The sequence below is a fragment of the Myotis nattereri genome (assembly GCF_964212035.1).
Source record: "Myotis nattereri genome assembly, chromosome: 18".
In the NCBI taxonomy this organism is placed as follows: Eukaryota; Metazoa; Chordata; class Mammalia; order Chiroptera; family Vespertilionidae; genus Myotis; species Myotis nattereri.
This window is the reverse complement of record NC_138093.1, coordinates 14,456,517-14,469,783: the sequence shown is the minus strand read 5'-3', so window position 1 is coordinate 14,469,783 and position 13,267 is coordinate 14,456,517. Positions and strand designations below refer to the sequence as shown.

Below are 13,267 nucleotides of genomic sequence, written 5' to 3'. Positions count from 1 at the left end.
GGGAAAGAGAAACATCTATCGGTTACCCTCCCATATAGTTCACCTTACCTCCTAACTTCCCTGGTATTTGTCTCTTTTTGTGGTCTACAAAAATTTAGGAATATTGTGAGGGGAGGCAGTGGGCTTTGAACAGAAGTTTCGATTCTGATTTTATTCCCAAATTCCCCGTCTCTGGAGGGGTTAGAATGTCTGATCATTGTGTGGCTCTCCTATATGGGTCTGCAGGGCTAAGCAGTAGCCTCTATCGCCTTTCTCTGGTTCAGATTTGCTTTCCTGCTGATTACCTGGCTTTCCCTTCATCCTAGGGCACACACTCATAGGGGAGAGGCAAATAGCACTTTGCTCTGAGTGCCTGGCTTAGACTCCACCTTTGTTTGCTCTGGGGCTGATAGCTGGACTCCCTTCCAACTTGCCTTCCCCTTGGTGAAATTAAAGTCCCCAAGGACACAGTATCTCCCAGGGTAGATACATTTGTGAACACAGTGAACTAGAGCAGCCCTTCACTCTAAGGACTCCAGGCTAACTTCCATTACTCATTTCCTTTGAATTTCATCTGTAGCTTTTGTCTAACAAGAGAAACCCCAGAGTGGCAGGGTGCCAGAATTAGACTAATCACACTTCTGTCTTTAGCCCTGATCTACCTCCCAGCACCAGTGCCCTGTCATTTTCTTGCCTTGAGGGGTGTGGTGTGCTTGGGGAACCTCTAGCATGGAGGATGGTAGCATTCTAACCAAACCTAATTCACAGTTGAAGATATTATCAGCCGTATTCTCGTGTGTCCGAATTGCTGTTGTTTTTTCTTCCTTTTTCCTTGGGATCATTGCTTCCTGGGTAGTGGGGAATTCTATGATTACCTAAAGGAAGGGTCTCAGGGTATATCCTCCAAGCTGGGCAGAGGTGGGTAGGCTGAAAGGTCAAAACCACATCTGGGCATGTTACACCTAGGATGATTAGAATAGCCTGAAACAATGTTTCAGGGTTTGCAGAAGTTAGTACCATTCAATCTTTTGGCAGGACTGATAGGCATTTTGCATAGGTTCTGATTTGAAGGGAAATCAGGTGTGCTTCCTTCTCCCTTTAAACATTGTAAGAGATCTTGATTCAGCAAAGCTTTTGCTTCATTTTAAAGAGAACTGACCCTCTGGGGGAGGGAGGAGGAAATAAAACACACAGGAGAATAGTCACTGCCCCCCTCCCCCCATGGGTGGGGGTGTGTCTGAACGCTTTTGCTGGGACTCCCATCTTGGGTTCTGCTTTTGCCACAGGCTTGTTCAATGTGCACATGTTCTGGTGAGGCACCAAGATGTGTTTTCTCCCTTTTCAGCCTCGCGAAAAATTATGTTGTAAATCCTGATGTGTGGTAGAAACTGCCCTAGCCAGCTTGTTGTCATGGAAACTTTGCGCCCCACCCCCATAGTCTGTTATCTTCTACTCCTTTTGGGTGACTACTGGTGAGCTCGAAGGGGACTGAGATTAAAGAGCTTCCTCCAAATCTGGTTCCATGCTTTTTTTTTTAGTTCTAGGCATGTGTGTGTGTGTGATAAATTATACTGGCAGTGTTTCATACATAGCTCTTGCCTGATAGCCTGAGTTATTCTTGTAATCTTGACTTTTTGAATTTGTGGGGTGAAATGTGTGATGTTCTAGGAGACATCTGTTTTCCTAGAAGGGACAAAACCAGAGAATACTTGGCTTTGTGGTGTTTTGAATGGTGTAGTTAGAGGCACAAATGGTTTCTTGTAAATTCAGCTTCTGTAGACGTCTCCGTTTTCTTTTCCTCTAGGGTGGTAGTTATGTATACACGTCCCCCATCCCACCCAGTCTGGTCCCTTGAACTTCCTATGTTTGTATTGGGAAATTTTTGTGTCAAGTAATCTGATTTTAAAATTTTATTTATTGATGAGGGAGAGAGAGAGAGACATACATCGAGTTGTTGCTCCATTTATTTGTGCATTCATTGGTTGTTTCTTGTATGTGCCCTGACTGGGAATCAAACCCGAAACCTTGGTGTATCAGGATGATCCTGCAACCAGCTGAACTACCTGGCCAGGGCTCAAATAATCCAATTTAAAAAACAGATGTTTTTTTATTGATTTCAGAGAGAGGACTGGGGAGAGAGAGAAACATCAGTATCAGAGAAACATTGATGGTCTGCCTTCTGCACGCCCCCTACTGGGGATCGAGTCTGCAACCAGGGTATGTGCCCTGGCTGGGAATCAAACCACAACCTCCTGGTGCTTGGGAGGATGCTCAATCAACTGAGCCACACGGGGCAGGCTAACCTGATGCTTAACAGAAATCTCTTGGGCTATATCCCTCCCCATAAAGCAGTGGTTCTCAGCCTTCTGGCCCTTTAAATACAGTTCCTCATGTTGTGACCCAACCATAAAATTATTTTCGTTGCTACTTCATGACTGTAATGTTGCTACTGTTATAAATCGTAATGTAAATATCTGATATGCAGGATGGTCTTAGGCAACCCCTGTGAAAGACAGGGATCGTTGGACCGCCAAAGGGGTCATGACCCACAGGTTGAGGACCGTTGCACTAAAGGCTAGTGGCGCAGATTATTTCTATAGCTGCCCCCACCCCTGTCTGTCAGGAGGAAATCAGGGTAATAGAATTCAGGTGCAATCTGGGCTGTAGCAGGGAGATCATGTTTACCAAGCACTTGGATAAGCATCTGAACGGGGTAGCATGCAGGGCAGATTGAATTCTTCTATGGTTGTGGCAGTCAGCATACTTGCTACCAGTAAAGGTGTGGGGAAGGGAAAAGCAGTCTTAGGAAGGAGGCTTTTCTACCAGTAAAATTCATCCCTATGCAGCTGCCTCTTCTCCTTATTTCTCATTCCATTACCAAGGAAGAGGCCTGGGGTTGTCTTGGACTCTAGCTCAGCCGTGGGCAAACTACTGCCCGCGGGCTGGATCCTGCCCATTTGAAATGAATAAAACTATTGAAAAAAAAAGACCGTACGCTTTTATGTAATGATGTTTACCTTGAATTTATATTAGTTCACACAAACACTCCATCCATGCTTTTGTTCCGGCCCTCCGGTCCAGTTTAAGAACCCATTGTGGCCCTCGAGTCAAAAAGTTTGCCCACCCCTGCTCTAGCTTGTGCTTGATTACAGGGCGAGGTTAGGGAGAGGTTTGTCCTAAGGCAGTGATGGCGAACCTTTTGAGCTCGGCGTGTCAGCATTTTGAAAAACCCTAACTTAACTCTGGTGCTGTGTCACATATAGAAATTTTTTGATATTTGCAACCATAGTAAAACAAAGATTTATATTTTTGATATTTATTTTATATATTTAAATGCCATTTAACAAAGAAAAGTCAACCAAAAAAATGAGTTGGCGTGTCAGAGGTTCGCTATTACTGTCCTAAGTTGTACTTGAAGGGTGAGGCCATGGGGCTAAGGGGAATAGACGGAGTCACGATTCAGAAATGTGGAGGAGTGGGGATGGGCATAGAGAACTCATTCTCTTCTGCCCCCAGTTCTTTTTCTAATGTCATCAAAGCAGATAATTTTAGCCAGAAGCTTCTTGTCAACTTTAAAAAGGTGGGGAGTAGGTCTCCCAGTGGACCATGCTTTCACTTTCTGATTGGGAAGGTTCTTCTGGCAACACAGTTCTCTCAGTCACCCTTCTGCTGTGTCAGTGGAGGGTAATCAGAGGATGAACAACCTGAGTTAAGTAGCAAATTAATTGGTAATCTCCCCTGGCCAGGTGGCTCAGTTGACTAGGGTGTCATCCTGTACACCAAAGGGTTGTGGGTTCAATCCCTCAGTCAGGGTGTGTGTAGGACGCAACTGATCAATGTTTATCTCTCATATCAATGTTTCTCCAAAAGAAAGAAAGAAAGAAATCAGTAAAAACATTCTCCAATGAGGATTGAAAGAAAATCTTAATAAATAATTCAAGATTTCCTGTGTGAGACACTTACAAGAGTAAGAATACCTCTAAGCCAGAGCTCAGACAGAAGGAACCCTTCACCGGCTGTGTTTGCTGACAGTCAGGAGTTTGAACAGAGTCCAGAAAGGGGGTGGTGCTGACACTGGGCTGCGCAAGGAACTGAGTTTTAAAACACTCTTCCTGTGGAACATATAGTAGTTTGTTGACAGAAGGCAGGAAATATGTAATATGTTTGCTTGATCTGAGCTAAGACAGGGTCTACCCTGCTAGACTCTTCGCTTCTTTCATGGTCGTCAGCCCCAGTCTTTCTGTCACAGTTCTATTCCTTTTCACCATGCCTCTGCTTCCTTTTTCCTTTATTTTACTGAAACGCAGGCTGAGGCTGAGGTGGCCTCCTTGAACCGTAGGATCCAGCTGGTGGAAGAGGAGCTGGACCGTGCTCAGGAACGCCTGGCCACTGCCCTGCAAAAGCTGGAGGAAGCTGAGAAAGCTGCCGATGAGAGCGAGAGGTGTGTAGAGGGGCCTCTTGAAGCGTGCATTTCCAAAGAAATTCATAATGGTTCTGATCAAGATTTCCTTATAGACTTGTTTTTATTTATTTATTTTTTTATTTTATTTTATTTTTTTTTAAATATATTTTATTGATTTTTCACAGAGAGGAAGGGAGAGAGATAGAAAGTTAGAAACATCGATGAGAGAGAAACATCGATCAGCTGCCTCCTGCACATCTCCCACTGGGGATGTGCCCGCAACCCAGGTACATGCCCTTGACCGGAATCGAACCTGGGACCTTTCAGTCCGCAGGCCGATGCTCCATCCACTGAGCCAAACCAGTTTCGGCTAGACTTGTTTTTAAAAAATAGTTCGCTGTCTTACAGGATCCTCATTCCTCTTCTGCATAGTCTCCCCACTTGAAGACAGGGTACCTGAACCCTGTACCTGTAACTCTTTTGTAATTGGTTTCTTTATAAATTGATCCTTAAATGGGGTCACCAGGATGACTTCCACTTACTGGATCATAAACTTACTTGATTGGTTCCTCTAAAGCAGTGGTTCTCAGTGAGACTCCAGACCAGCAGCATCTGGGAAACTGGCAGAAATTCAAGTTCTCAGCTGGTACCGCACCTACCCCTGATCTATGAATCAGAAACTCTGGAAGTAGAGCCCAGCAATCTGTGTCTTAAAAAAACTCTCTCGACCCTGGCTGTACTGTTAGGATCATGGGAGTGAGGGGTGGGGATCATCAGGGAGTTTTAAAATATCAGAATGCCGGGGTCCTACCCCAGTTCAATTAGAATCCATTGCGAGAGTGGCCTAGGCATTGATGTTTTTAAAATGCCTCTGATAATTTTCATGAGTTGAGAACCGTAGTCCTTAAACCAAATCACAACTCATCTTTGATGAAAACTGCCAGTTGGCTCCTTGCCATATGTGAACTATGTGATGATTTGCATGGGATCAAACTGAGGCTTTCAGAACTAAAAATGCCCTGCTGGGAGTCCAGTAACACAGTGTGGCTGTGAAAACGAGTGAGACAGCCAGCTGTGTCTGTACTACTACAGAACAGTGTCCGAATTATAGAAAGTGAGGAAGACAAGTGCAGAACAGTGTAGTGTATGATTCCCTCAGGTATGGGGAAGTAGGGGTGAGACTTTCTGCGTTTTTTTTTTTTTTTTAAATATATTTTATTGAGTTTTTTTTACAGAGAGGAAAGGAGAGAGATAGAGAGTTAGAAACATTGATGAGAGAGAAACATCGACCAGCTGCCTCCTGCACACTCCCCACTGGGGATGTGCCCGCAACCCAGGTACATGCCCTTGACCGGAATCGAACCTGGGACCTTTCAGTCCGCAGGCTGACGCTCTATCCACTGAGCCAAACCGGTTTCGGCATTTCTGCGTTTTTATCTGTGGAATACATTTCTGGAAGGATTATGAAGGAAGTGACTACCTCTGATGAGCAGGATTAGAAGGGGAGAGACTTTTCGCTTTATGCCCGTAGACTATACACTTAAATACTTAATTTCTTAGTAAGTGTGTATTGTTTTTATAAAGGTTTAAAACAAAATGAACTAAGGTGGGGCGGGGGGCGGGGGGGGCATGGGAATTCTCTTTGAGTGGCAAGCAGAGAGGAATGATCTTTTATGCCTGCAATTCCGGATCCCTTGGGGTGGAGCTGATGACAGATTCCTGAGAGCGTCAATGCCACATTTGTCCTTATTGTTTCTAACAGAGGCATGAAGGTTATTGAAAACCGAGCTTTAAAAGATGAAGAGAAGATGGAACTCCAGGAAATCCAGCTCAAAGAAGCTAAGCACATTGCGGAAGAGGCAGATAGAAAGTATGAAGAGGTGAGGCACTGTGCGTTGCCCCCTGTCGGTGACATTGGGGTTCTCAGAAGAACCAGGGGAGGGAAGTAGCCCCTCCTCTGCTTTGCTGAGCTGTGCCTTGGTCTCCTCCCTTAGGTGGCCCGTAAGTTGGTGATTATTGAGGGGGACTTGGAACGCACAGAGGAACGAGCTGAGCTGGCAGAGTCGTGAGTGTCTTCCTCCCCAAATCTTTGCCCTCCATTCTGTCCGCTCCCCTTTGGCTTGGGCTGTGTGAATAAGCTGGCATTCCTCAACCTTGTTAAACAGGGCCCGGCAGGCATTATCGATGGTGCTTTTTCAGGCCCTGTGAATGGCCTTGGGCTTTCTTACTCTCTTTCTTTCTAGTGACAGGGGACAGATTGAGGCTTTCTTATTGAGGGAAAGGAAAGACTAACATATGGTGAGCCGTTACCTGGACGGCCCTACTGGGTTCTTTCACCTGGTCTGCTTCTCCCTGAGGCACTGAAGTCGCTGTACCGCCTTCAGGTCTCCCTCTGTTTTTACCACTTCCCCAATTGGCTGGGGAACTTTAGGGCAAGGGCAGGCATGAACAGCTTTCCTGTTGGCACCTTCTGGGCCTTGCATAACAAAGTTAGTGCTGGTGCATATATATATTTGTGCTTCCCTTGCATTCCCCTCTCCCCGTACATGACATATCATGACCATGGTGGTGTTTTCTTCCCATTTTTTGAAAAGTTTTTTTCCCCCCATTTTGCTGCTTGTTTTCTTGCTGTGTTCCCTCTTGACCTTTCTCCCTCCCCACAACCTGGCTTGTGCGATCCCCGTGACTATCACTAACAGCCGTTGCCGAGAGATGGATGAGCAGATCAGACTGATGGACCAGAACCTGAAGTGTCTGAGTGCTGCTGAGGAAAAGGTACTAACCATTAAGCTTACGGAGAGGTTCTGTGTATGGTGTGGTTTTGTTTTTGTTTTGCAGCTGCCTCCCCTCCACTGGTTGGTTTGTTGAGTGCTTTCTCATCTCTTCATGGAATGCTCCATTCTTTTCCACTTCTTGGCATCTTTCATCTTTTCTTTCCCAGTTGCTTCACTGCCTCCACAGGGTCTCTCCTTCCCTTGGGTGATGTGGGGGACTGTTGGGTTGGACATCTGTTCCCACCTCACCCCAGGTAGCAGTTACGAATTGTTCCCAGTAGTGAATTCTCTCAAGTGTTTTCTTTATTGGTATCTAAACATTCTGAGTCCTCGCCCATGGGAGTCTAGCTCCTGACATGGTCTCTGGTAGAGGGAGGAGGGTTGTTGCTTGCTCACGTTACCTGGGACCTTCTCTTTTCCCTGTTATGCCTTCCAAATCTCTACATATAGGTTCAATTCATGTCTGTGTGTCTCTCTCCCTTTTTTTATTCTTTTCTTCCCCTTTCTTCTGCGGTATGTAAAATATTCACAGTAAGTGTTCTGAGCTGGAGGAGGAGCTGAAGAATGTCACCAACAACCTCAAGTCTCTTGAGGCTCAGGCGGAGAAGGTAGGGGCTGGTTTGTGAAAGTGACAGGCTTTGGGGGCCTGGGCCCAGCCCTACCCTTAATGAGAGACTGGAAAAACTCATTCCTTATATAATCCAGTGAGAAGTATCCTCCTCTTAACCCACCCTCTGTCTGGACTCTAGGTTTAATGCTAATTCTTGTGCACTTTGACAGCTTTAGTTAAAATAACTTCATGGTCTCAGGTGCCTGGGGTCATGTGCTCAGGTTGATAGGGATGTGCTGAATGACAACGATCATGGGTCCTAATAGGTTTTCTAGCAGAAAGATGGGAGCAACAGATGGTATCAGATTGAGACCTACTAAGCAATCGAAACAGAAGACTTGTCTTTATCATCATGTGGCACTGTTTTAGCCATCTGGCCTTGGGTGTCATTATACTTAATAAGTAGGAGGAAGGAAAAGTAACCCCTGGGTTGATCTGAATGAGATCAAAAGTTAGGTCCCTTTAAAAAATAAGAGTATCATGACTCTTAGGACATTGATTTGTGGATTTTAAGGACTTATTGTCCAGAAATGGGCCTTGCTCTTCGTTATGGACCAACCATTCAGCACAGTATATCCAAGAAGATAGTCAATGTAAGAGTAAATGTGGGGTTGGGGGTGGTGGTGTATTGTCTGTGTGAATAATTTTCTACTCTGAAAATTTTATTTTATTTCTCTTATAGTACTCTCAAAAAGAAGACAAATATGAGGAAGAGATAAAGATTCTTACTGATAAACTCAAGGAGGTGAGCTGAGGGGAAGGGCCCAAACGTTTAAGGGTATAAGGCATAATGTAGACTGGCTGGCTTTGGTTCTGAAAGGTTTGGAAGTAGAAGGTGAAGATAATAGAGATTCTTCTCTTATTTGTTTTGTTCATCTCTGATTCCAACAGTTTTGTATTTCCCTTAGGCAGAGACCCGTGCTGAGTTTGCTGAGAGATCGGTAGCCAAGCTGGAAAAGACAATTGATGATTTGGAAGGTATGGAGCCTGGGAGAGGAATTAAAATACTGGAATATAGAGGAAGACCTTGCCCATTGACCATTATCCCCTCTCCCTGGAGACCAAAGGGAGTTGGTGGTGACTTGGGATGCATCCCGTGCCCTGCCACAACTAGCTGTAGTGGGTCAAACCCTAGAATAGAATTGGCTATCTACATTTAATCTTTTCCTTTAGTAAGACTTTACCTAATATTCTGGAATTTACATCCTTCCCTTGGAGACTGATAATGGCTGCATTTATCACCAATTTAGTAGTCTTAAATATTTAGTTTTAGTTTCTGGATCAAAATGGTAGCCATACTTTGAGAAGGCAATGAGAACATGTGTCACTCCATGGGCTGCTTCTGGCAATCCTGTTCACCACGCAGGTTGTGGGGGACCTTCGCAAGAGACGCAGCTGTCTCAGAGCTGACCAGTACCACGGGCTTTCCAATACTTCTGTCCCCACAATTTGGCATCGTGTCCACCCTAACAAGGGTAAATGTACTCTGAGAACTCTGTATTATGCTCCTTTGGTATACTCTGGGTAGCAGGGTATTCTTTGGGGAGGTTGAGCAGGCAACCTGTAGAGCAAAGGGGCCAAGGATACTGGTTATCCTTGGCAGCTAGAAAAGTATCTGATATTAATGATATTAATGTACTTTCTCTATTTTTTATTTTTGTTAAATTAAACACTATCATGGCTAGAAATTGGTTTAACTGGTGGCAGTTAAACCTCTTGAGTGCCTTTGGTAATAGGAATTTCTAGCCATGACTGTGCCCACCTTCTTACCCCGCAGTCAGTTAGAGGTATCAAGAAGTCCAGTTTGTCCTGGGCGACGGTGGATCTGAAAATGGCCAGTCATGGTGCTCTTAACTGTGGTATTAGACCCACAGTGACACATTCCCTAATTTCTAATGATTCCTTCTCTTCATCTGCTTTTGATACCTTTCACTCTGTCCCCCTCGTTCCTCCCTGTGGTTCCTGTGCCTGTCCAGATGAGCTCTATGCCCAGAAACTGAAGTACAAGGCCATTAGCGAGGAGCTGGACCACGCCCTCAATGACATGACCTCTATGTAACTATCTGACAGCAGATGGGGCTGGGACCTTGGCTTGTGGGTGAGCGGGGCTATAGACTGCATAGTATGCTTTGGCTTTATCCTCTGGACACTAGAATCTCCACCCTTATCTCTAAAACATTGGTGCTGGTTACTTGTTGGCAAAAGCTGGGAAGGCATTTAATCTTGGATTAGTGGTAGAACCCTGATCTACATGTAATTTTTATTCACAATCCCTTCTTTATAACACTATGATTTTTCTATTTGTTCCTCAATTTTAGTTTTCTCAGCAGGGATACTGCTGAAGGTAGAAACATGTCATCATATGACTAAGGAAATAGGGCCCAGAGAACCAGTGACTGGGGTTCTAATACTACATAACAAAACTCAGACCTCCTGGGTGTATTTGGTTTGGGCCCTGATAAAATTCTGGGGAAACACCCATAATTGGAAATAATCAACTTGACCTACAAATTGAATTTGATTCCCAAATTTTAGTCCCAGAGCAAGCCTGGTAGTAAAAAGCACCAAAAAGAGTTGTTGGGGACTTCACCTGTTTGCTGTGGATCCCTGGTCCTGATGCTAATCTGCCTCTTGGTGTCTTTCCCACTAACCCTGAAAAGAAGCCGAATGGCTCAGGCTATAGTGTCTGGCTCTCTTTTATCCTTCCTACTGCCACCTGTTCCTTTTCTCTGCCTCCTGTCTCCCACGTTGTTGTGTAGATGGATGCTAGTCCTTCTCACCTAGCGTCTCCTTACTTTTTTATACAGATAAATTGCCACCGTTTCTGCTCTGTTCTGGATCTGCCCCCTTTCCTCGGGGAACCCAACGCCCCACTCTCACTCTGGATTCCATTTGGGTCAGCCTGGCTGGTCCCCAAGGCATTAGGATGGGCGGGGGGCCACAAAGCAACTTATGTATTCTCTTCCACCCCCACCCCAAATTAAAATGTTCAGCTGCTGGAGCCTCATGCCACCCTGCATTTGTGCCCTTGACAAAGCTGCCGCTGTCCCTGAGAAAGAGCCTTGGGGTGTGGTGTGGGGAACAGGCTCTCCCTCCTCTGACTTCTATAATCAAAGCCACTTTTGTGTGTGTCTATTTTTTCTTGACATTTAAACTCTCCTGATCTGAGTCTATCAGAATGGTGGTCTAGTAGTGGAGCCCTAGTCTTAAGCTGTTTAAGCTGAATGAGATCATCCAAGTCCTTTACTTCCGGTTCTTAAGTCATCCCGCCTGGACTGTTCCATCCTCTCTTCAGGTTCTCCCCCTTTGATTAAGGTCGAGAGTCCATTGAAGTGCCTCCCACTACACATTTTCTACCCTTTTACCAGTGATTCAAATGGTGCATCCTCAAAACACTCGGTGGAGCCAGCTATGTTACCATTAAAACTGGTCATCCCAAGTCCCAGAAAAATACATGGTGGATAGAATTTTCAGGAGTTTCGTGTTTTCTTCCTGAAATCTTTCTTGCATATTTGAGGCTTATTACCATGTGCCTCCTACTATGAGACAAGTGATAAGTGATTATCAGAAAAACTAACACAAGCATGCCTATTTCAAATAATGCGCACAGGGTGGTAATGATTTCTTACATGCATTCATAGGATAAATTTCTGTTAGTAAAGTTGTTCCTGGTTTATATTATGGAATTAAATATCAGTATTTTGGAAAATTTCAATTTACACACCAGAGGTGATTCGATCTGGATGGTGTGGTGTTCGGTTGTACTTATTTAAGCACCTAAGTTTTGTTCACTTAGTACTTTAGTTTCCCAGCAAAGTATATATTTTAATTTTCCTTTAAAAAATTTTTAAAATTTATTTTATTTTATTTATTTTTTTTTTTTTTAAATATATTTTATTGATTTTTTACAGAGAGGAAGGGAGAGAGATAGAGAGTTAGAAACATCGATGAGAGAGAAACATCGATCAGCTGCCTCCTGCACATCTCCTACTGGGGATATGCCCGCAACCCAGGTACATGCCCTTGACCGGAATCGAACCTGGGACCTTTCAGTCCGCAGGTCGACGCTCTATCCACTGAGCCAAACCGGTTTCGGCTTAAAATTTATTTTAGATAGAGGAGGAAGGACAGAAACATCATGTGAGAGGGAAACCAATTGGTTGCCTCCCCTGCATGTGCCTACTGGGATCGAACCCAAAACCTGGGTGTGTGCCCTGACTGAATCAAACCTGCCACCTTTCAGTGTATGGGATGACGCTCCAACCAACGGAGCCAGGCCAGCCAGGGCAAAATTTGCCTTTCTTTTCTTTTTTATTAATCCTCACCCGAGGATATTTTTTCTATTGCTTTTGTTTTTTTTAAAGAGAGTAGAAAAGAGGGAGGAGGAGAGAGATAGAAAGAGAAAAACATAATGTGAGAGGGACACGTCAATTGGTTGTCTCCCACGAGTGCCCCAACCAGGGCTGGGGATTGAACCTGCAACCCAGGCATGTGCCCTTGACTGGGAATCGAACCCAAGACCCTTTGGTGCGCAGGCCTACGACCTAACCCTGAGCAAAACTGTAGGGCTGCTTTTCTTTTCAACAGATAGAGGCAGGTAGAGAGGTTTTCCTTGACCTAATACTTGAGTTCAGGTTTTTTTCTGTCTGTACCATTTTCTTCCTGCCACATAGCCCTTGGAATTGAGGTACAGATTCATGTAGTCAGCTGACACTGGTATTTTCTATGCACAGGGTATTAAGGTGGGGACAGAAATCATCAAAGATGGAGACACCATCCTTACTCCCAGATTGCTCAGAATCTAGTCGGAAAGAGAATATATATATAATATATAGTCAAAAATGATGTGTGATAAGTGCCACAAACAAAGTGCTGTGGGACTTCAGAGGGGGAGGTAATGATTCCTGTGGGAGATGTTTAGGAAAGATGAAAGGAGGCATATAATAGGTACTTAATAAACATGTTGAAACTCGACTCTTCATTTTTATTAGGTTCCAAAGATTGGATTTTTGACGAGCAGACTAGTTGAGGTATAGTGGACATTGAACATTTCAGTCAAAAAGTAGAAAAAGAATAAAGGCACAGATAGAGATGGGAAGGACACAATATCTATAAAGGTCGATTTAGACAGTAGGGACTGGTATGTGTTGAAGCCAGGCTGGGCGGGTGGTTAATTTTACTTTCTAGGTAATGGGGGTGACACTGGAGATTTCAAATAAGAAGAGTTAATTTGGCAGCTGAGTTAAGAATATATTGTGGGGGGGGGAGAATATATTTGAAGGGAAGCAGATTATCAAAGTGATCCATGCAGACAATGATTCCCAAATTTCAGCCATTTGCATACCACTTTGGGGACTTGCCATATTCACTTATTACCTACATTGTTTTCTTCATATTTGCTCTTGGTTTCAATTTTGTTTTGTTCTTACTCTACACCAGTGGTTCCCAACCTTCCTATTGCCATGACCCTTTAATACAGTTCCTCATGTTGTGGTGACCCCC

The 13,267-nt window shown here is 44.4% G+C and overlaps 1 protein-coding gene across 12 annotated transcripts in view; it reads left to right on the top strand.

Annotated features, from left to right (window-relative positions):
• The window catches only part of TPM3 (tropomyosin 3), a gene marked incomplete at its 5' end in the record, with an annotated part of 30,766 nt that overhangs the window by 9,326 nt on the left and 8,173 nt on the right, over nucleotides 1-13,267 (top strand). For 4 of the 12 annotated variants that reach the window (XM_081112094.1, XM_081112099.1, XM_081112096.1 and 1 more), the window contains 6 exons: nucleotides 4,287-4,420; nucleotides 6,144-6,261; nucleotides 6,376-6,446; nucleotides 7,688-7,763; nucleotides 8,448-8,510; nucleotides 8,674-8,743. In XM_081112094.1, the coding sequence (XP_080968220.1) occupies nucleotides 4,287-4,420; nucleotides 6,144-6,261; nucleotides 6,376-6,446; nucleotides 7,688-7,763; nucleotides 8,448-8,510; nucleotides 8,674-8,743 (532 nt within the window). Of the gene's footprint in view, nucleotides 1-4,286; nucleotides 4,421-6,143; nucleotides 6,262-6,375; nucleotides 6,447-7,080; nucleotides 7,157-7,687; nucleotides 7,764-8,447; nucleotides 8,511-8,673; nucleotides 8,744-9,741; nucleotides 9,821-13,267 lie in introns of all 12 variants that reach the window. The other 8 variants (XM_081112095.1, XM_081112100.1, XM_081112097.1 and 5 more) reach the window with 3 other exon arrangements.